The sequence below is a fragment of the Saccopteryx bilineata genome, chromosome X (assembly GCF_036850765.1).
Source record: "Saccopteryx bilineata isolate mSacBil1 chromosome X, mSacBil1_pri_phased_curated, whole genome shotgun sequence".
Lineage (NCBI taxonomy): Eukaryota > Metazoa > Chordata > Mammalia > Chiroptera > Emballonuridae > Saccopteryx > Saccopteryx bilineata.
Genome location: NC_089502.1, coordinates 110,261,578 through 110,283,566, shown reverse-complemented (window position 1 = coordinate 110,283,566; position 21,989 = coordinate 110,261,578). Strand labels below are relative to the sequence as shown.

The 21,989-nt window shown below is 45.0% G+C and overlaps 1 protein-coding gene and 1 long non-coding RNA gene across 4 annotated transcripts in view; one reads left to right on the top strand and one right to left on the bottom strand.

Annotated features, from left to right (window-relative positions):
• Positions 1–648: 648 nt before the first annotated feature.
• On the bottom strand, positions 649–5,074 carry LOC136316718 (uncharacterized). The gene is made up of 3 exons (XR_010727798.1): positions 4,994–5,074; positions 4,262–4,313; positions 649–774 (listed from the first exon to the last, which is right to left on the bottom strand). It is a non-coding gene; the product is annotated as an uncharacterized lncRNA (long non-coding RNA).
• A 10,420-nt stretch (positions 5,075–15,494) lies between these two features.
• The window catches only part of ATP6AP2 (ATPase H+ transporting accessory protein 2), a 30,202-nt gene continuing 23,707 nt past the window's right edge, over positions 15,495–21,989 (top strand). For all 3 annotated transcript variants that reach the window (XM_066249535.1, XM_066249536.1, XM_066249533.1), the window contains exon 1: positions 15,495–15,682. In XM_066249535.1, coding sequence (XP_066105632.1) covers positions 15,643–15,682 — 40 coding nt within the window. In that variant the 5' untranslated portion in view covers positions 15,495–15,642. The remainder of the gene's footprint in view (positions 15,683–21,989) is intronic.

Sequence of the window (21,989 nt, the reverse complement as noted above, 5' to 3'; positions counted from 1 at the left end):
TTTGAGCACTCACAACTGTAGATCCACTTTTGGTAGGACAAATTTTACCAATTGGGGTTAAATGAGCTCATGTGGCCTTTTTCTTCCCTTAACTTTTTTTTTTTTAACATTTAACGTTTTCAAACTTACACATAAAGATCGAAGTATAATGACCCTCCACGTACCCATCACCCAGGGTAACTAGCGTGGATTTCTGGCCCGTCTCAGTTCACACATACCCCACCCACTTCCTCCTCCCCCCACCTCCTCCCTAACGAGTTTTTAAAACAAATACCTGCCATCATATTCTTTCACCCACAAAGACTTCAGTATGTATCTTTTAAACAGAAGGATTCTTTGTAAACATAACCACAAAACCAGTAATGCCCCCCAAATAATTAACAACGATACCTTAATATCACTTGGACTGTAGGGAAGGAAAAATAAGTCTCCCTCTACCCTTCTGGGTTCTTGTCTTAGACCCCCTCCCACCCCTAACGCAATGAAAGACAGATTAGCAGGAGAAAAACAAAAAGGAGTTTAATAACATGTATACCTCCTATATAAACATGGGAGACGCCCAGGAAAAGTCGGTGGCTTCCCAAAACGGCTGAAGCCACCACCTTAAATACCATCTGCAGCTAAAGACAGAAGAGGGTGCTGGTGGTGTGGAGGCGGTTATGGGAGGTTATCAGGCAAAGCACGGTCAACAAGGGTATTGTTGCTGTGCAGATTTTCGCCAGTGGCTTCTTCTTGGGAAAGAGTTTCCATAAATTTAAAGTCATCCTCCTCTTCCTGGTACAGAGAGGAGGACACCCTTACGAATGGAGATTTCCCTTATTAACATAAATGTCTCTATGAAAAGGTAACTTCATTCAGTTATCAGAGCTCTTCCTGTCTGCTGTTTCTTTAAAATAACCAGCTAAAAATAATCCTTATGCCAAAAAGGCAAAAATTCTTATGCCTTATGTTTTGGGGTGGTAGATTCTGCTCCCTTTCAAGTCTCTTATAGTCCAATTAACTGCTTGAGGGTCCACATACCCAGATTGATAAAAAGCGCAGCTTCTCTGTTGAGGCCCCCGCCCAGGTGAGTTACCCAGTACGCCAATCCAATTCCATCCCAGTCCCGCCTCCACACACCCAGAAAAGAAAGAACTACCGAATGAGCAGTCCCCCAGCAGGGAGCCCAAAAAAGGTTGGGGACCACTGAGTTAGGGTGATCAAGCCGAATAAGACCACTGGTATTCAACAGCAAAGCTTGGGGGCAGCATGCAAGAAAAATACCAGTGGTTTTGTTCGACTTGGTCACCCTAACTCAGTGGTCCCCAACCTTTTTTGGGCCACTGACCAGTTTAATGTCAGAAAATATTTTCACGGACCGGCCTTTAGGGTGGGACAGATAAATGTATCACGTGACTAAGACAAGCATCAAGAGTGAGTCTTAGATGGATGTAACAGAGGGAATCTGGTCATTTTTTAAAAATAAAACATCGTTCAGACTTAAATATAAATAAAATGGAAATAATGTAAGTTATTTATTCTTTCTCTGCAGACCGGTACCAAATGGCCCACGGACCGGTACTGGTCCGCGGCCCGGGGTGTGGGGACCATTGCCCTAACTCACCCGAGTCCAGCTCCCCTTCCTCTGGGGAGCCCTGGGGCAAGGTGCCAAGAACTGGATCTCAAGTGTATGACTCTACTTGGCCTTGAAATAGCCCTTGTTCTACAGCACACCCGGGGGTTTGCAGGCCCAGCCCCACTGCTTGTCAGAATCCATCCTCTGTAACAGTCAACACCAAGGTGTCTAGCCAAACTTTCTCCTTCTGGGTGCATTTATCCAAGAGTCCAAAGGCTCCTCTCTGGCCAGCAGATACCAACCAGGACCCTCTCAATCCATCAGAGAAGAGAGATTCCTCAAAAGTAAAGGACACAGGCTCAGGTCCCTGTGATCTGAGGACTCTCTTGAGCCCTATATAAATTTGCCCTGAGACAGTCCCTGGGAGCCAAGGTCAACTGGGAGAGGCAGGCAGGCCATATCCAGCCACAAAAGGTCATGTTATACCCCTTTCCTGGGCTGTCACCATGCATCTACATAGCTAAGAGAGGTGGCCCAAGGACCTCTTAGAACCAAGGTCAACTCCTAGGTAACCTGCTGCCTTCTCCTAGACAGCCTGTGTCGTTGCATCTTTTGTTTGTTATTTAATTTCCATTTTGTTCTTTATTTGTTAAATAGATAATATATTTGCATGGTTCAAAATTCAAAAGATACCACAGGATATGTACATATAAAGTTTACCTTTCACTCAGATCCTCTTCCGCAAAGCAACCGATTTTATCAGTTTCTTCAGAAATATTTATGTCTACACAAGCCAATCACACATATCTACATACATTCCTCCCCTTTTTACATAGATGGTAGCATATGACACACAACGTTCTGTTCCTTGATTTTTTTTTTTTCCACTCAACAGTTTATCTTTACAAACCGGACTTTCTGGGGCCTGACCTGTGGTGGCGCAGTGGATAAAGCATCGACCTGGAACACTGAGGTCGCCGGTTCAAAACCCTGAGCTTGCCTAGTCAAGGCACACATGGGAGTTGATGCTTCCTGCTCCTCCCTCCCCTTTCTCTCTCTCTCTCTCTCTTTCTCTCATTCTCTCTCCTCTCTAAAAAAAACCCAAAAAAACCCACAAAAACAAACCAGACTTTCTGTTCTTATTAGAGCCGCAGGGTCCTACACACTGTAAAAGGCCTGGCTGTTGTTTAACTGGAAGTGTTCTGCTGGTGGACTTTCGGGTTGTTGCAATCCTTTCCAATTACAAATAACACTGCACTAGATAAACTTACAAACAAGACCCAGACAACTTTTAACAAGCAATTTCTCTTGCCTAGAAACAAATTAAAATTCCAGCTAAATGTGGTAGGCAGTTAGACATTATTAGAGCAAGGATGATGGGCCAGGTACAGAAGGTCACCAGGGCAGAAAGCCCTGGGAGCCTGGCAACTGGCAAAACTGGGAAAACAAGGGTCTCACCCCCAGGGCAGCCTTTCCTCCCCTGGCCTATGACTTTTCATATTGCTGGTCATGTGGTTGGGATCTCCCCTGACCTTTCCTCCCCGGCATATTGCTAGTCATGGGGTTAAACCCTCCTTAGAAGGGGAACGAACAGGGGGCCAGAGAATAGCCCTTAAGCATTAATCCCCCAGGACAGTGAGGTTCTGACACTCATCAAACACATGTAGGCCTCAGTTGTGCTTCAGTTCCAGGCCCAGAAAAGCAGCAAAACCAGACAAAGGAAAGCCATGGCTGACGTCAGGACCAGCTGCCTTGACTAATGACCCCCTGCCCTGGTGCTGACCAATCAGTGGAGACCAGGATCCTGAAAGGCCACACCTGGAAAGCTGATGAATATTCTATTGAGATCCTCCCCGGAACCTCCCCTAAAATCCCCACTCATAAAAGCCCTTAGGAGAACCTGACCGGTGGTGGCACAGTGGATAGAGCATTGAGCTGGGACACTGAGGTCCCAGGTTCAAAACCCCAAGGTCTCTGGCTTGAGTGCAGGCTCACCACCTTGAGCGCAGGGCTACCAGCTTGAGTGTGGGATCATCGACATGACCCCATGGTCACTGGTTTGAGCCCAGCGGTCACTGGCTTAAAGCCCAAGTTTGCTGGCTTGAGCCCAAGGTTGCTGGCTTGAGCCCAAGGTTGCTGGCTTCAGCAAAGCATCACTGGCTCAGCTTGAGCACACCACCCCATCAAGGCACGTATGAGAAGCAATCAATGAACAACTAAAGTGACACAACTACGAGTTGATGCTTCTCACTTCTCTCCCTTCCCTTCTCTCTCCCTCTCTTTCTGTTTTTTTTTTTGTCTCTTTGTCTTTCTCTCTCTAAAAAAAGAGAAGAATCCCTTAGGACAGTATGCCTGCACCTGTCCTGTGTCCCTCCTCTTCCCCTTCCCAGGCACATTCCCTTTACCCTTCTCTCTCCTAAGCCAAAGGCCTCTCCTTTTGCCTCTGTAACTTATTTCCTGAGCCCATTTCTTCTACCACTCATTTTTTTCTGTGAGTTTCTAAATACACTTCCTCTTATAGTTTGAATCTTGACTCTGAATTCTTTCTAAGCCAGAACTCAAGTACCGAGGTTGCTGAACCAATGTCCGGTCTGACCCCTACCTGTCTAACATCTGGTGCCATGCTCACCGCCAACACAAGGAGGCGCCCTGCTATACAAGTTAACTGATCAAATACTCTGGAGGATCAGAAAAGCTGTAACTTACTTTTAGCTGGCTGGGTTCTGGGAAGAGATGTGTGGAGTGGGAAAGACTGAATCTGCAGGAGGGGAAATCACAGATGAATTTGTTTAGAAAACAAATTAAGTTACATTAAACTATGTGTAGAATGTTTGGTAGGGCTAGGGTGAGTTGTTATTTCAATTAAAAAAAAAACTCCTCTAACTTAAAACTCCTATATTAAAATGGCATTTTATATATACTGCTTGCCTAGGAATGTAAATACCAGGCACTCCAAAATAAATTACAGACATAATGCAAAATCTGACCCAGTTCTTAGGAAAACAGATTATAAAACACTATAATGAAGGCAAAAATCCACATCGAAATATCCATTGTCTCAGAAGATGGAACTTAAAGAAGTATATTCAGTGGCATTATCACTGGTAAATTGGAATAATACTCTTCCTGCTCTTTGTTATTAATATAAGCTTGCCACTTCTTGGCAAACGTCTCTGGTTTGCTTTCTGGTTGGTAGGTGAAAGGTGAGTGTAATGCAGTTAAGGTAGCAAATTTCCCCACAAACAGGCAGTGCAGACATAATATCTTTCCACACTGCACTTGATGCTCTGAATTATTAATTGGGAAGTTAAATATATTGCTCAGTGCATGAGGTTATATTTAACTTCATATACTGACAATCTAATCTTGGCACCTTCCTGGGTTTGAAAATTAGATCGTAACAACAGCATTTCTTATGTTTGTTCAAAACAATCATACCTGTAACAAGGGTGGAAAATCATTTTAGGTCGATCCAGAGAGGTGAAAAGGCAATCGAGGTCTGGTATGGAATCCCCAGCCACACAGAACTGGGGAAAGAGGAACAGCCACAATGAACTCCCGGTGCTTTGACTCCCAGGGTCAGTCTTTCCAAAAGTTCTGTCTAACAGGCGTCCCCAAACTACGGCCCGCGGGCCCGCAATGCGGCCCCCTGAGGCCATTTATCCGGCCCCCACTGCACTTCTAGAAGGGGCACCTCTTTCATTGGTGGTCAGTGAGAGGACCACTGTATTTGGCAGCCCTCCAATGGTCTGAGGGACAGTGAACTGGCCCCCTGTGTAAAAAGTTTGGAGACCCCTGGTAGAAGTTTGGGGAAGACTTGGGCTTTGGCCTTAATCATACCCAGGTTCAGATTTAGATTCTGCCAAAACCTAAAATACAAAAATAGGGGGTTAGATTAATAAGGGTGCATTCACACAATGAAATATTATGCAATTATTAAAAAGATTTATACAAACATTCTATGAAATGATGGTACTGCAGTATTTCATTTTTTTATTTTTTATTTTTTTGCAAGAGATACACATACAGGACGAAAAGAGATAAGAAGTATCAACTCCTAGTTGTCACCTTAGTTGTTCACTGATGCTTTCTCATATGTGCCTTGACTGGGGGGCCAGCTGAGCCAGTGACCCCTTGCTCAAGCCAGTGACCTTTGGGCTCAAGCCAGCGATCATGGGATCCTGTCAATGATCTTATGGCTCAAGCCAGTGACCCTACATTCAAGCTGGTGACCTCAGGGTTTCGAACCTGGGACCTCAGTGTCCCAGGTCAACATGCAATCAATTGTGCTGCCACCAGTACAGTGCTGCGGCATTTCATATAAAGGCAAAACATTGGAAGCATTTTAACTGTCTGTTGAAACAAGTTTGGGAAATTAAATTATGATAATGCTGTGAGCTGACCAAGGTCCATTTATTTGATCAGGCTCTCTTATAAGGCTCTCTGGTAGCCGCCATTGGTCCCAGGTAGGTGGGGTCTGCTTGTTCCCCACCTTGCTATCAGGTTGTAATGAAAGCAGGTCCCAGGTCCAAGTCAGCCAGGTGTATATTAACAAGCAGGCCTAGCAACAGTGGTACAACCTCTTCCGTCCACTCAAAGGAGTCTGAACTCTGTCCTTGTGTGTAAGGTTCATTTGAGGTGAAGGCTACAGTACTCTAGAAGCAGCATCCCATTAGCCTTATAGAAGGCATCAGGAAGGAGGTATCAGGCAATCAGAATGTCCAAATTTATGGCTAGACAAAGGCCCCACTAGAGATCCAGCCACAGGTGCCACTGAGTACAGGTTACATGTCTGTCTACACCAGGGGTCTCAAACTCAACTCAGCATGTGGGCCGCAGAGCAAGATCACAGCCGTTCGGCGGGCCGCACTAGGTCTACAAAAGGCAACTGTTATGCAACACTTTTCAGTGTCACAAAACGACCAGAAACTGTAGTTCGCATCACAACTGCTGTTAACTAAGCTAATATCTAGCTAGGATGCTAGAGAAATGAAAAATACAAGTAGGCCCCTAGGCTTACTTAATTTTATCCAAAATATTTTGAACTTCGTGGATTAGTCTGCGGGCCGCACAAAGTTGTTCGGCGGGCCGCATGCGGCCCGCGGGCCGCGAGTTTGAGACCCCTGGTCTACACTCAACCATCCTGCTTGTACAATTGTGAGGAAGAGGAAGATCTCCTAAATAGTTCAGCCAATCAATCTACCTTGAATGCTTCTCAATTCAACAATAAGAGCCCATTTCTAACATCATTGTGCAGATTCACTCAAACAGTCATTATGCTAACTAACAAAACTTCTGATATAGACTGAAGATAAAAGTAGATAAACCACTCGGAGGCCTGACCTGTGGTGGCTTGGTGGATGAGGCGTCGAACTGGATCAGTGAGGTTGCCAGTTCTAAGCCCCAGGCTTGCCTGGTCAAGGCACATACGAGAAGCAACTAGAAGTTGATGCTTTCTGCTCTTCTCCTCTGCCTCTCTCTCTCTCTCTCCTCTAAAATTAATAAATAAAAACTTTTTTTTTTCTGAAGTTGGAAACGGGCAGGCAGTCAGACAGACTCCCGCATGCGCCCCACCGGGATCCACCCGGCACGCCCACCATGGGGCGATGCTCTGCCCATCTGGGGCATCGGTCTGTTGCATCCAGAGTCATTCTAGAGCCTGAGGCAGAGGCCACAGAGCCATCCTCAGTGCCCGGGCAAACTTTGCTCCAATGGAGCCTTGGCTGCGGGAGGGGAAGAGAGAGACAGAGAGGAAGGAGAGGGGGAGGGGTGGAGAAGCAGATGGCGCTTCTCCTGTGTTCCCTGGCCGGGAATCGAACCCGGGACTCCTGCATGCCAGGCCGACACTCTACCACTGAGCCATCCGGCCAGGGCCAATAAATAAAAACTTAAAAAAAATAAAAATAGACCCTGGCTGGTTTGCTCAGCGGATAAAGCGTCAGCCCAATGTGCAAATGTCCTAGGTTTCATCCCCGGTCAGGGCACACATGAGAAGCAACCATCTGCTTCTCTTCCCTCTCCCCCTTTTCTCTCTCTTTTCCCCTCTCACAGCCAGTGGCTTGTTTGATTCAAGTATTGGCCCCAGATAGGGGTTGCCAGGTGATCCTGGTCAGGCTCATGATATAGTCTATCTCTCTATCTTTCCTCCTCTCACCTAAAAAATAAATAAAAATAAAAATAAAGCACTCTGAGGAACTGACAGCTCCTGGAGTGTGAATTCCTGTAAAGGGCAACTAACTGGACCAAAGTGTAGCTTAGACTAAATAACACACACACTTTCAACACACTGCCCATGTTTAAAGTATATTACAGACGTAATAAGACAGAAAACAGAATACTACGCCCCTCTAAAAAAGTGTATGACACATCTATAGCACTTGCCATGGCAAGATAGCTGAGCCATTTCAAAGTAAAATGAATAAGAACATAGAACACAATTTATTTTGATTAAAAAATAAGATAAAATCATGTATATGATTGCATAGATACATACAGAGGAAAGTTTAGACAGATCTACACCTAGGCAGTCTGATTAGAGGAGAGAGAAGGGAGAATCTTCCCCTTTTTACTGCATGCATTTCTGTATTTTGGATTTTTTAACAATGAGTATGCATTACTTTGATAACATGAACTTTAAGAATTAACACCTTTTTATAAAAGGATATTGCAGAAAAACAATTGTGTGAAGAAATGTTTATAGTATATTCTTGAGTAAAAATATATTCTTTGGTAAAATGTATTAGATGGTATTATGTACTGCTCACAAAAATTAGGGGATATTTCAAAATGAATATGAAGCAATAAAAAAAGAAGCAGTTGATTTTTTTTATTAAACAAGAACATCAGAAAAACAAATGACAAGTTAAAGAAAGTTGTTTGATTATGCAAATGAGATGCAAAACCAACTTTTATTTCATTGGTGAAAATGCACTATACAGAAGGCTGAAAGTACTGGAGTATCTGCACATTCCCTGGTCCCCTAATTTTTGTGAGCAGTGTATTAGATATGATAATCATTGTCTCCTCATCTGCATGCAAACCCCCTGTGGCAGAATGTATTTTCCAAAGATGGCCCCTCCAATAAATATCCCAACTCAAGGCTCTTCTCCCAATGTGATTTTTGACAGGCCTCTATTGACAGGTTGGTTGGTCTGTTCCCTCCCATTGAATCTGGGCAGAATTTCGGTCTGCGTTCGTTCATCAAACAAGTGATGCGTTTAGCTAGGAAGCAAGGAAGGGGTGTTCAGTGACCTTCCGAGGCTATGTCTTCTGAGGCTTTCTCTCCTTCTCAGGACACACCTTGCCTTCGGAGTCCTGAGCCACCACGGAAGCTGTCTGATTACCCTAAGTCTGCCCTGCTGACACACACATTTGGGGAGACCATGTAGAAATATACACACATATATAGAGAGAGATGCCCAATATGTCCCAGCTGTTTCAGTCTTCCCAATCTAGGTACCAGACAAGTGTAGAAGCCTTTGAGATGACGCCCCCTTCAGCCACCATCTGACTGCAATGGCATAAGCGACCCCAAGGCAAGACCACCAAGCTGAGCTGCTCGCAAATTATTGTCATACAGAAACCCTGAGAGATAAGAAATGATTTTTGTTGTCTGAAGCCGCTAAGTTCTGGGGTGATTTGTGGTACAATAGATAACTACTATAGTCCGTTCTGAAAGAACCTGCTGCTTCCTTGGCCTGGGAGGGGAAGCCCTCGGGTCACTGGCTCCACGTGAGTCCCTGCACACCAACAGTGACAGGACCCTCGGAGCAGCGGCGGGGTTCAAATAGTTTAACAACCGGTTCTCTGCCCTAATGACTGTTTTAAGGAAAGTCATTAAAAAGCAATATACTAAAAGGTAGTTTATTATTTCATGTATTTAATACTTAAATAAGAACAATAAAAGAGGTACACAAAACTAGATTATAAGAGTTTTTAAAAATATTAATGGGAAAATATTAATACCTGACAAAAAAACAATAAAGCTGTTAAGATATTTCCATATTGCTTCTTGATTGGCGTCCTCACTGATAATTTTCTTTACTTTTATCCGAGCATCATCGGCAGTGTGATTTATCCTTAAACATCTTTTCATTGTAGGAGTAGGACCCCACTCCTTTAGAGGTGGGCCGACTAGACTAATAGTCATTGTGTTTGATATATTAGAAACGGGTGACTTCTGTTCTCTGAACATATTATGTTCATCTTTGAAAAACTTTCTGCTATTCCTGAACTTAAAGCAATTGTTCAGACAATATTTTTAGCTCTTTGAACACTTTCAGGAATTGCATAGTTCTGGGAATTTTTTAAAACGTTTTCCATGAAATCTCAATAATCTTTAATATCCATTTGGTAATTAAAAATATCATTAAATATAAGCAATTGTTCTTCAGCTATTTTCCATGGAACCTGTACTAGTTCAGTGATCTGACCCAAAAAATTGAGAAATTATTATTCCTATCTTGAAATTGGCTACAACTTGCTTTTATTTTATTTTATTTTATTTATTATTATTATTATTTTTTTTACAGAGGCAGAGATAGACAGGGACAGATAGGAACGGAGAGAGATGAGAAGCATCAATCATTAGTTTTTCGTTGCGCGTTGCGACTTCTTAGTTGTTCATTGATTGCTTTCTCATATGTGTCTTGACCGCGGGCCTTCAGCAGACCGAGTAACCCCTTGCTGGAGCCAGCGACCTTGGGTCCAAGCTGGTGAGCTTTTTGCTCAAGCCAGATGAGCCCGCGCTCAAGCTGGTGACCTTGGGGTCTCGAACCTGGGTCCTTCTGCATCCCAGTCTGATGCTCTATCCACTGCGCCACCACCTGGTCAGGCTACAACTTGCTTTTAAATGTTCACAATCCGTTAGTCTTTTTTTCAAATTCCTTACAATGTTTTCTAAGTCTTTCCCGAGGAAGCCCAACAAATCGATGATTTTCTACAAATTTTATATTTTTTAAGGTTTTGAATTAATTCATCAACTTTTTTTTTCATATGGATGGAATGAAGATTACTATGGGGGCTTAGAATACGCGGTTGTGTAAGAGAATGTTAAAAAAGAGTAAGGAGCCCTGGCCAGTTGGCTCAGTGGTAGAGCGTCGGCCTGGCGTGCAGGAGTCCGGGGTTCGATTCCCGGCCAGGGCACACAGGAGAGGCGCCCATCTGCTTCTCCACCCCTCCCCCTCTCCTTCCTCTCTTTCTCTTCCCCTCCCGCAGCCGAGGCTCCATTGGAGCAAAGATGGCCCGGGCGCTGGGGATGGCTCCTTGGCCTCTGCCCCAGGCGCTAGAGTGGCTCTGGTCGCGGTAGAGCAACGCCCGGAGGGGCAGAGCATCACCCCCTGGTGGGCGTGCCGGGTGGATCCCGGTCAGGCGCATGCGGGAGTCTGTCTGACTGTCTCTCCCCATTTCCAGCTTCAGAAAAAAAAAATATAAAAAAAAAAATCGTAAGGAACATAAATTTGTGATTGCCACATTGGGCAGCTGCCCAGGCGCCCACCTTAGAGAGAACCCTGATTACAAGTGCCATTTTAACAACTGGTTCACCAAACTCAACAAAACATTAGGTATCAATTCTGCCGAACCAGTGTGAACCGGAACCAGTGTGAACCGGCTGAATCCCACCAGCGCCTCGGAGGCTGCTGGACTCAGGGGCCTTCTGTGCTTTCCTCTTCCAGAAATTTGGAATGTGGACACCAACACGAAGCCTCCTAGCTTGGGGGCACTAGACACGTCAACTTCATTTTCTACCCTTTGTCCCAGCCTGCAGAGTACAGAAGAAACAAACACTCAAGAAAAAAGTAGGAAAGAGAGAGATCCCATAGCGTTAGAGGAGAGGAAACTCCGTTCTTATTTTTCTGTTCTGTTTCTAATGCTCTTCTTACCCCTTGGGAATTTTTTAAAACGTTCTCCTTGAGATACCCTTATAACCATCATTGTCGTCATCCTCCTTGTTATAGCTCCTAAGGATAACTGAGTGCTCCCTATGCCAGGCGCTTTCTAGGTGCTCTATGTGTACTGACTTGATTCCTCACATAATCTGTAGGGTCGACATCTCTACTATCACCTGCATTTCACAGATGAAGAAACTAAGCCCTGAACGGTGAAGTAACTTTCCCAAGGTCAACGGGTAGTTACATAACTGAGTCAGCGTTCTTATGAGCTCTTTTGCCACTAGTTTTGTTATGTATCCTTAGGTCCTGCCAATAAAAGGCCCCTGTTTTGGCCCTGGCCGGTTGGCTCAGTGGTAGAGCGTCGGCCTAGTGTGCAGGAGTCCCGGGTTTGATTCCCAGCCAGGGCACACAGGAGAGGCGCCCATCTGCTTCTCCACCCCTCCCCCTCTCCTTCCTCTCTGCCTCTCTCTTCCCCTCCCGCAGCCAAGGCTCCACTGGAGCAAAGTTTGCCCGGGCGCTGAGGATGGCTCTGTGGCCTCTGCCTCAGGCGCTAGAATGGCTCTGATTGCAGCAGAGCGACGCCCCAAGATGGGCAGAGCATCGCCCTCTGGTGGGCATGCCGGGTGGATCCCGGTCAGGCGCATGTGGGAGTCTGACTGCCTCCCTGTTTCCAGCTTTGGAAAAATACAAAAAAAAAAAAAAAAAGACCCCTGTTTTTTGTTAAGGTCTTAAGGTGAGTGAATGAGTCACCTGCAACCAAGCTGTAGGTGGAAGTGTAGGGTCAGAACTTCAGGTCCCTGGGGCTTCCATGGTTGAGAGGCTCGCCTGCTGTGCAGCCATTGTGGGTTTGGACTGAGGTGGGGAGAACTTGGTGCAGGAGTGGAGGTGGGGAGCGACCTCAGGCAAAGAGCAGCACGCCCAGGCCAAGGCAAGTTCAGGAGCAGAGGAAGGAAGGAAATAAATCAAAATTCCAATTGGGTTAGGTAAAAACTGAATCTGAATAAAATACAGGCTTTGGTTAATGATAATGTATTGCTAAAAATAAAAATTATGGTAACAATAATAATGCATTACTATTGGTTCATTAGTTGTGACAAATATACCGTACAAACATAAGGTGTTAATAATAGAGGCAACTGGTTGTGGGGTATGTGGGAACTCTGTGTACTGTCTTTGCAACTTGTCTGTAAACCTAAAACTATTCTAAACTAAAAAGTATATTCCAACAAGCAAACAACCCAAAAGTGGAAGGCTGACCTGGGAACCAAGAGTAACTCTGACAATGAATGAAGGACAGAGTAAATGCCAGACCAGAAGTCTGAATACTTGGTGAGGTAGGAACACGAGGCTGATTCTGATGCACCCGTCTCTCCCCAACCACAGGCACCGCACCTACCACGGAAACTCAAGACATGGGTGGGGGTCATGCATGAGGCCAATGACAGTGCAAAGCCAGGCTCAGATGCCTCCTCTTGGCTCTCACTAATCTCACTAGTGACAGAGTGAGTCACTGCAAGGTGCCCCTGCAGGCTGCTGTGTGCAGGGTTGTGGGTGTGGCCCTTCCAAGGGTGAGGGAAGGGATCTGGAGAGGGGAGATTTTGCATTCATAAGTCATCACATTCATAAAGAAGGGAAAATACCTGTGAGGGGTGATGAGAGAAGAGGGAGCAGATTTGGTTTCCTGATGCTGGTAATGGATCAGTAATAACCAATTCAGCTCCTGAGTCTAGACTCTTTCCCCTTATGATGAGCAAGATGGATGCCCAACAGCTGGCTGGAGATAGGAGTGTGGTTTCCCAAAAGGGTTTGGGGCTGATAGGGGCTTGAAGACATTGCTGGAAACTAAATAGTTGTGAGGGTAGGGGAGGAAGGGAGGAAGCAATAACTAGGTCAAGACAAAAGATGGTCAAAAAGATTTGAGCCAAGCCCCTGGGGTAGGGGAACTTCCAAAAAAGCAATCAGTAGCCCATGATAGAAAGAGAAGGTGGGCAGCTATATGGTAGGAAGATTAGGGTTTTGCCCAGTAGTTCCAGGAGAAGACCTAAGAGAAAAGTGAATCAGAGCGTGGTTAAGAGAAAGAGTGAGGGGTAGGCCATGGGTCCAAAATGGAATGGGGAAGGCAGAAAAGACAGAAGAGGAGTTAATTAATGGGGGGAGACAGGACCAAGGGTCTGTTCAGGTGACTCTGCCTTAAAAACAGTTGTGGCTGAGCCTGACCAGGCGGTGGCGCAGTGGATAGAGCGTGGGACTGGGATGCAGAGGACCCAGGTTCGAGACCCCGAGGTCGCCAACTTGAGCGCGGGCTCATCTGGTTAGAGCAAAAAGCCCACCAGCTTGAACCCAAGGTCGCTGGCTCCAGCAAGGGGTTACTCGGTCTGCTGAAGGCCCATGGTCAAGGCACATATGAGAAGGCAGTCAATGAACGACTAAGGTGTCGCAATGTGCAACAAAAAACTAATGATTGATGCTTCGCATCTCTCTCCGTTCCTGTCTGTCTGTCCCTGTCTATCCCTCTCTCTGACTTACTCTCTGTCTCTGTAAAAAAATAAACAAACAAACAAACAAAAAAAAAACCCAGTTGTGGCTGAGGAGGCATGGTCTTGCCTTATTTTTGCATTTGTAATTATCTAGAAATTGAAATTATTGTGATCATTTCGCTAGCAGATTTCCTCCATGCCATTCTTCATGTATAAATAGAAGCTATCATTTGTTAATTTGTTCATTCATTGATGTAACCAATGTTGTGTGTTTACAATGTGCTCTGTAATCAAGGGTCCCTGTTAACTTGGAGATGAACCATATGAAAAGAAGCCCCCGCTCATCCTACCCTCCATCTGGTAACCGGTTTTCACAGCCAAGGGCAGGACTGTCCGGCTTTGCAATTGCTGCCTGCTATTGGAAGGGCCTTCCATCCATCACGTTAATCTCTCCCCATTCAAATAGAACATCAATTCTCAGCAATTTCTCCAAAGTTCAGCTCCAAGTTAGCAGGGCTCAGAATTCAGAGCATTCTTTCCCCAACAAGTATGTCTCACATTTTTACACTGAACATTACTCAAGCACCTTCAATGGCTCGCATTTCCTACCAAATGAAGGGTCATTCTTTTATATAAGTCAACACCCTCAATAAATAGGTCCCTGACTTTTATTTTCAGCTTTATATTCTCCCTGCCATAACTTAGTTTTTGCGACTTGGGAGAACCTCCCCATCACCTACCTATCTTTGCATTTTGAAACCACATCCATCTCTCAAGCGCATAGGCCAGTGAATCATTTTTTAACTACAGATGCTACATTGTGTCACTTCTTTCCTCATATCATGGGCAAAAAATGATGACCTTTGGAAAGGGAGGATCCTGGTCTAATTAATATATCTAGCCCACACATAACACTGAGGGAATAAAAAAAGTAATTAATGTTCCTATCACATCACTCCTGGTGGATCATAAAGTCTTAGGTGGTAAGGTTTAGCAAGTAAAAACACAGGACGCTTAGGTATATTTGAATTTCAGACAAACAAAAAAGGGTTTTCTTTACTATAAGTACGTCTATGAAATATGACACATTTATACTAAAAATTATTCGTCTTTCCCTACATGGAGGACAGGGGTTCTCAGGGGCGCTTAGCTTCCGCCCAACTGATACTCAGCATCTGTGCAATCATTAGAACGAAACCCAAACCAGCCACGCAGCTTCCAGGGCTACACTGGTGGCAGGGCGGAGCCACGCGGCCGGGAAAAACAGACACCTGGATTGGAAACCGTCACTTGAGAATGGCTAAACGGTCCGCACCTGCGAGGAAGGCTTACCCCGTGTGCTCTCTGGACTCCTAGACAGGAGCCCTCTGGTCTTCCCCCGCGATTGCCGGTTCTACCCCCCCATCTCCTGACCGGTTTTCACGGGCCGGGGGCGGGACTGTCCGGCTCTGTAATTGCTGCCTGCCATTGGAAGGGCCTTCTATCCATCACGTTAGACTTGCCCATCAGACTGACGTCATCCCGGCTCCGCCTCTCCCGCAGGCCGCGGCGTGTCTGGCGATTGGTGGAGAAAGCGGCAGCTGGCGCCGCGAAGGCGACGACGGGGCGGTTGCAGGCAGTCAGCTGAGCCAGAGGTCGTCACCTCCAGGGTCTGCGGTGGTTGCTTGCGTTCTCCCGGCACGTTGCGTGTTCCCTGCACTGGTGCAGCCGGCGCGGAACCATGGCTGTGCTCATCGTGTTTCTGTCCTTGTTGGTGGCGGGTGAGGACCCGGGTCCGGCGGGGCGCGCTCCAGGAGGCTCTGAGGCGGAGGGCTGGGCTGTGCAGCGGTGGGGCGGGTGCCGCGGGGCGGGCAAGGGGCGGCAGCCTTGCCCCAGCCGGTCCCTGTGCGGCGCGGCCGGGGCGGGGGCGTTGAGGCTCCCCCTCCACTTTCTGGCTCTTCGAGGAGGGCGCATCCGCCTGTCTTGCCTCGAACTTCGTGTCACACGGGACTCTTCCGGCTCGGGAGGCGTTTCAGGGGACCGGAATGCATTTCTCAATTAAGTGTTGAATCACAGCTTTCTGCGGAGAAGGGAAGGTCGACTTCTTAGTTGCCATCAACTGCTGCATTTCTTTGCATTTTGTGTTGTCTTCGTTTCTAGCAGTCATCAGTGATTGTTTCACGATACAGAAGTTGGAGGTAGAGTAATTGTTTTTGTGTGATGATTTCTAAAGACGAATTCACAGTATCTCTCAACAGTCTGTCACAGTTAACCGATTTTAAGCACTTGGAGACTAAGATGTGAGTCACGTTCTTAGGGTCACATGTCAAATAATGGTAGCTTTCTTAGTGGAACCCAGGTTCCCTAGCATTCAGCAAGGGGCGTGCAAGTCAGCTAATATTTGGCCTCTTCCTGTGTATCATGTAATTCATTTAATTTTACAGCAATCCTTAGAAGAAGATAACATCGTTTTTACAGAGTGATTAAACCTAAATGAATTACTCAATACCACAGAAGTAGTAAAAGCAGCAAAGCTGGAGTTGAACCCAGATCAGCTGGCTCCAGAGCTTGGGTCTTTTCCATTACATGTGTTGTGACACAAGTAGGAGAAGTGCTACTATTGTGTGACAAGGTGGGAATGAAGGAGGCTGGGACTGCGGTGCAGTGGCCAGCAAGAGGCCAAGGTGAAAACAGTTTGGAGGAATTGGGCTCTGTTCTCCAGGGCATCGGTTTAATATAGGTTAAAAGGCTACAGGAGGCCTGTGCCTCTTTTGTGAGGTGTTGGGACGTCCCACTTTTGGGATGGTGGTTTAATTCTGCTTTAGGGAAGAGACCACTGATGTTCTTGAAATCTGCAGGTCTCCTCCATCCCTGGAGTGCTACCAGTGTTGTATATTGATAATCGTTACAGTTATTTTCATGCCCCTCAAGTTTTAGGGTAGTTTTGTTCATTTTGTGTCTGTCTCCAGAATGTCATTCTGATCTAGCTAGTAAGTAACTTTGGGGGGATTTTTTGTTTTAATTATTATTACATTTTTTTTTGAGAGAGAGAGAAACAAGGGAGGGGGAAGGAGAGAGATGAGAAGCATCAACTCATAGTTGCTTCACTTTAGTTGTTTATTGATTGCTTCTCATATGTGTTTGGGGAGGGGCTCAAGCTGAGTCAATGACCCCCTTGCCTGAGCCAGTGACCTTGAATTTCAGGCCAGCGACCTTGGGCACTAGCCAGCAACCTTGGGATCATGTCAGTGATCCCGCGCTTAAGCTAGGGACCCCACACTCAAGCTTATGAGCCCGCACTCTAGCCATGGACCTCATGATTTTGAACCCAGGTCCTCAGCATCCTGGGCTGACACTCTATCCACTGCACCACCTCTGGTCAGGTTATTTTAGTTCTTTAAATTTAAAAATCTTCCCTTTGATACTATGATTTATCAGAGAATCTGCTAATACATGATTAATGTTATGATGGTATATAGTAATTTTGATTCAGTGAGGCTAAGGGGATTTTATTTGTTTGTTTTCAGTTTGGTACATGGTTGAACATGGTTTCCTAACTAGAATATTCTAGTTCATACAGACCAAGAATCTGATCCTGTCAGCTTTTGCATTGCTTGTTCTTGTCAGCTGAGGTTAAATTACTTTTTTCCACACAACTAAATGTGTTTCAGTGGAAGACATCTTGAAGAGATCAGAGTTCTCTATTTGGGGGTGAGGGAGAAGTCTTTTAAAATCATGTTACCAAATCAGAGAGAGACTCAAGGAAGGGAACTAGAATTATGAATACCATGTCATAAGGAATATTTGAAAAAAATTCAGATGTTTAGCCCAGAGAGGAAAGGCCAAGATTAAAAAAGACAAATGGAACTTGAAGGGCTATCTTGTTGAAGAGGAATTTGATTTGGACACTGATGTCCCAGAGGTGAAAAGTAGGACCTTCCTATTTTTTTCACTGATGCTATCCACCATTCATAGATCACAGCATTGTATGGTGGGAATACCCAAAAGGGCATCAGACTTCGCCTCTAGCTCAGACTGGAGGGGCTGAGGAAAATTTCCCTGGGCAGGGGGAGCCTTAGAACAAATGTAAAAGGTTGGAATGGGAAGAAAAGGCATTTCTGATGGAACAGCGTGCGTAAGAAGCATAGAGGTATGACAGCAAGGACCAAATGGTTTGGTGGGGCCAGAATGTGTAGGGTTAAGTTAAGAGACCCCGGAAGTAATGTTAGTGAGGTGCCCTTGGATGTTAGGTTTTGGATTTTGTCTCAAAGACTGGGCAGTGGGTTAAGGTAGTTAAGTTGAAGGATGAATGGACAGATCTATGTATATTTTGAAAAAGTTATAGGAAGGACATAAGGCGGCCAGTTCATGCAAGCCTAATGAGGGATTGGGCACAGAGAGGAAAGGATTTGTGGGATAATCAGAAAAAGGTCGACAGAATTCAGTAGTTGATGAGCTGTGGTGCTAAGGGAGAATTTAAAGGTAACCTATGCAAGCAGCTGGGTGGCAAGTGATGTCATCCTTCAGGATAGAGAATACAGGAGAAGTGCGTGGGAAGATGGTGAATTCAGTTCTGTACCTGCTGAGTTTAAAGGACCCACTGGTCTAAGGCTCGGGAGAAATCTAGGCTGAATATCACAGTCTGGGAGGCACCAGTGTGTTTTTGGTATTTTCAGCCTTAGGCGAGAGACACAGACTAGGAAAGCAGTGAAGGTCAGGAATGGAATCCTCAGATCTCCAAAGTGGAATATGCTAACTGATCTACTGGGATGCCAGAATAATGTACTAGAACTTCTATTTATATCTATTTTTTATCCCCCCCCTTTTTGTATAGTAATGGTCAGATATTTTGTAGACTGTCCCTCAAATTTGGGTTTGTCTTATATTTTCTCATGATGAAATCAATGAAATTGGAAGAATATCCTTTTTTAAATATTTCCATTTTTGTGTGCTTTGTAATGTGTTACGAATATATAATCTATCATATATTACAAGTGTATTCTTTGTAAATAAATATATGTATAGTGCGGCTACTTTCAAATTTTGTACTGAAAGGATTGAAACCTTAAAAGTTGAGACACCTCAGCTTTCAAGGATGGGAAGGGAAAGAAACAGGAGGAGAAGCAGCAGAGGGTTTGGGAGAACAACCAGGGGCACAGGCTTCTGAGGGCCAAGGTGGGAGGTTTTCAAGGACGGAGTTCCCAGTATCAGATGCTTTGAAATTAAGGGGTTAAAATTGTCTCTCGGATTTTGTGAGTTATTCCAGTGGCCTGGCAGGGTCAGAAGCTGTGGAATACGTAGTAAACGTGGGCTGAAGACGTGGAGAAGCGAATGGGGCTGACTGCTCTTGCCGGGATTTTTCTTTAAATTTTGTGATTTTTAGAGAGAGAGAGAGAGAGAGGAAGGGAGAGACAGAGAGAAACCTCAAATTTGTTGTTCCACTTATTTATGCATTCATTGTTGATTCCCATGTGTGCCCTGACTAGGGATCGATCAAACCCACAACCTTGTTTGATCGGGATGATGCTCTAAACAAGTTACCTGACCAGGGCTGGTTCTACTTTTATTTATTATTTATTTATTTTTAAAGATTTTAGCTATTGATTTTACAGAAGGCGGGGAGCAAGAAGTATCAGCTCAGGGTCAGCTTTTTATGCCTACAACCATATGGCATCTAACTCCTGATACATTGTTCTGGAATAGCTGCTTAATAAATATTAAATGAATCATTTAATAGGTAAATGAATGAATGTCTCTAAGAAGGCTGAACCACAGGGGTTGTTTTGTTTGTTTTTTAAGTGAGAGGAGGGGAGATAGACTCCCACATGCGGCCCATTTGTGATCCACCCAGCAACTCCTGTCTGGGGCCGATGCTCCAATCAACCAAGCTATCCTCAGTGCCCAAGGCTGACATTCACTCAGACCAACTGAGCTATCCTCAGTGCCCAAGGCCGACGCTTGAATCGAGCCACTGGCTGCAAGAGGGAAGGAGGGAGAAAAGGGGGAGAGGGAGGGTAAGAGAAGCAGATGGTCGCTTCTCATGTGTGCCCTGACCAGGGATTGAACCTGGGACATCCGCACGCTGGGCCAACACCATCCACTGCAACTGGCCAGGACTCACGGGGTTATTTTAGACTGGGAGAGAGACATCCCCAGCAGCATCTGGAAGGAGAAGAGCTAAGGATAGAGGCTCATGTGGGTGAGTTTGTGGTAGGGAGAGGAGGCAGGTAGCTAGAGGAATTCCTCTGTTTCTCTCGAAGCTGGAGAAGAGGGTAAGTGATGAGGCCCAGTAAGGAGTGACCAAACAAAGATGAAAGAAGGAATGAAGCCCATTTCAATTCAGTACAAGGAAAAATTCTTCAAAGGACTAGACTGTTGGGACAATGGAGGTGGTTGCTGGCACGTGGACTTTTTGCAAGTTGACATGACGGCTGTCTTCAGGTCGAGGATCGATGACTTTCTGTCAGGTACCCCGGAGATGCCTGCATTAAGCAGCAGTTTGTCGGTGTAGGAGTCCAGGACTAAAGTTTTCTAAAGCTCTAGGCTTCTGAAGGACTGTTGTCTCTTGCTGCCCCATTTTCCTTAAAGCTGCAATGACTACGACTGTAGTGAACAAAGATGTTCATCAGTTACAAATGGCCATTCCGTTCTGCTAATTTTTTTAGTCTGCCTTGGGCTAAAACAATTTGAAAATTTCTGCTGTGGTGGCTGCACTGAATTGAACCTCATAACTCCTCATGTTGTATCAGCACTTTTTATTTACTGTCAATACCGCACCACCAAAACACTGTGGCTTCCAACTTTCTTCTTACACTGCAAGTGATCCTTTCTTTAGGTCAAGAGAAGAACAATGATGCTTTGTGAAAGTCTAATTTCCCCATACTAGGCCTAAACAAGATTTGTTTTGGACTTGGAGCTAATCTTTTCATAGCAACTCAAAAGGTTCCATCAGCTATTTGTCCTTTTGTAAGCTAGACACCATTGGATTAACACAGGACGGGTGAAGAGGCCAGATACTTTATCCTTATTAGCCTTGGAGAGCCTGTAAAGTAGTCCCTTTATTCTCATCCTTTTACCTTTTCATCCCAAGCCCACACCCCTAGACTAGTTGACTTTATTATTACAGAATATCTATTCTCACCTTCTCGATATGTCCATTGAAAATAACTATTTTCTGGATTTTGTTTCTAAAGCTTGAACTGTTTTATATTCTGACTGGTAACATGTACCTCATTTGACAGTCCTCATTTCACTTAGGTTTGCCTTTGGGATTAAAAGATAGATTCGATCTTTCCTAAAATAAACTAACCTGCTAAAGTTTTAGGGTGAAATGCTAAGAATTTTGTGAGTTTTCATTTTGAAGAGAGGGTCGATGGTAGAAATAGAGATTTTAAGTTTCCTTTCTTCCTTCTTAGTCTGTGCTAGAGTTTTGGTTTTTATTTCTTAAATTGTGGAGAAATGCCACTGATTTCTAATTCTTGACAAATTTTTTGCCATATGCCCCTGTTTTTTGTTTGTTATTTTGTTTTTTTAAGTAAGAGGAGGTGAGATAGAGAGACAGACTCCCGCATGTGCCCCAACCAGGATCCACCTGGCAACCCCTGTCTGCGGCTGATGCTCGACTCAATTGAGCTATTTTTAGCACCTGCGGCTGAAACACTAGGACCAACTGGGCTATCTTCAGTGCCCGGGCCAACACTGGAACCCAGAGAGCCACTGCAGGAGGAGAAGGGGGAAAGAAGGGGGAGAGGGAAGGGGAGAAGAAGCAGATAGTTGCTTCCCTTGTGTGACCGGGAATCAAACCTGGGATGTCCATATGCCAGGTGGATGTTTTATCTACTGAGCCAACTGACCAGGGCCAACACATACCCTTGTTTAAGGACCATCTCTGTTCAGGAAGCCATCTAGATTATAAGGAGAATCCAGTTTTGTAGTTGTGCCTTTGTTACAACAGAATGTGTTGACTTAAATTCTTAAAGTGAAAAAGAATTCATTGATGTTTATTTAGGATTCAGCATTTTGTCCAATCATAATTTAGTATGCTAAGTCAGTGGGAATGGGAAAACATTTAATAATTTTCAACATGGA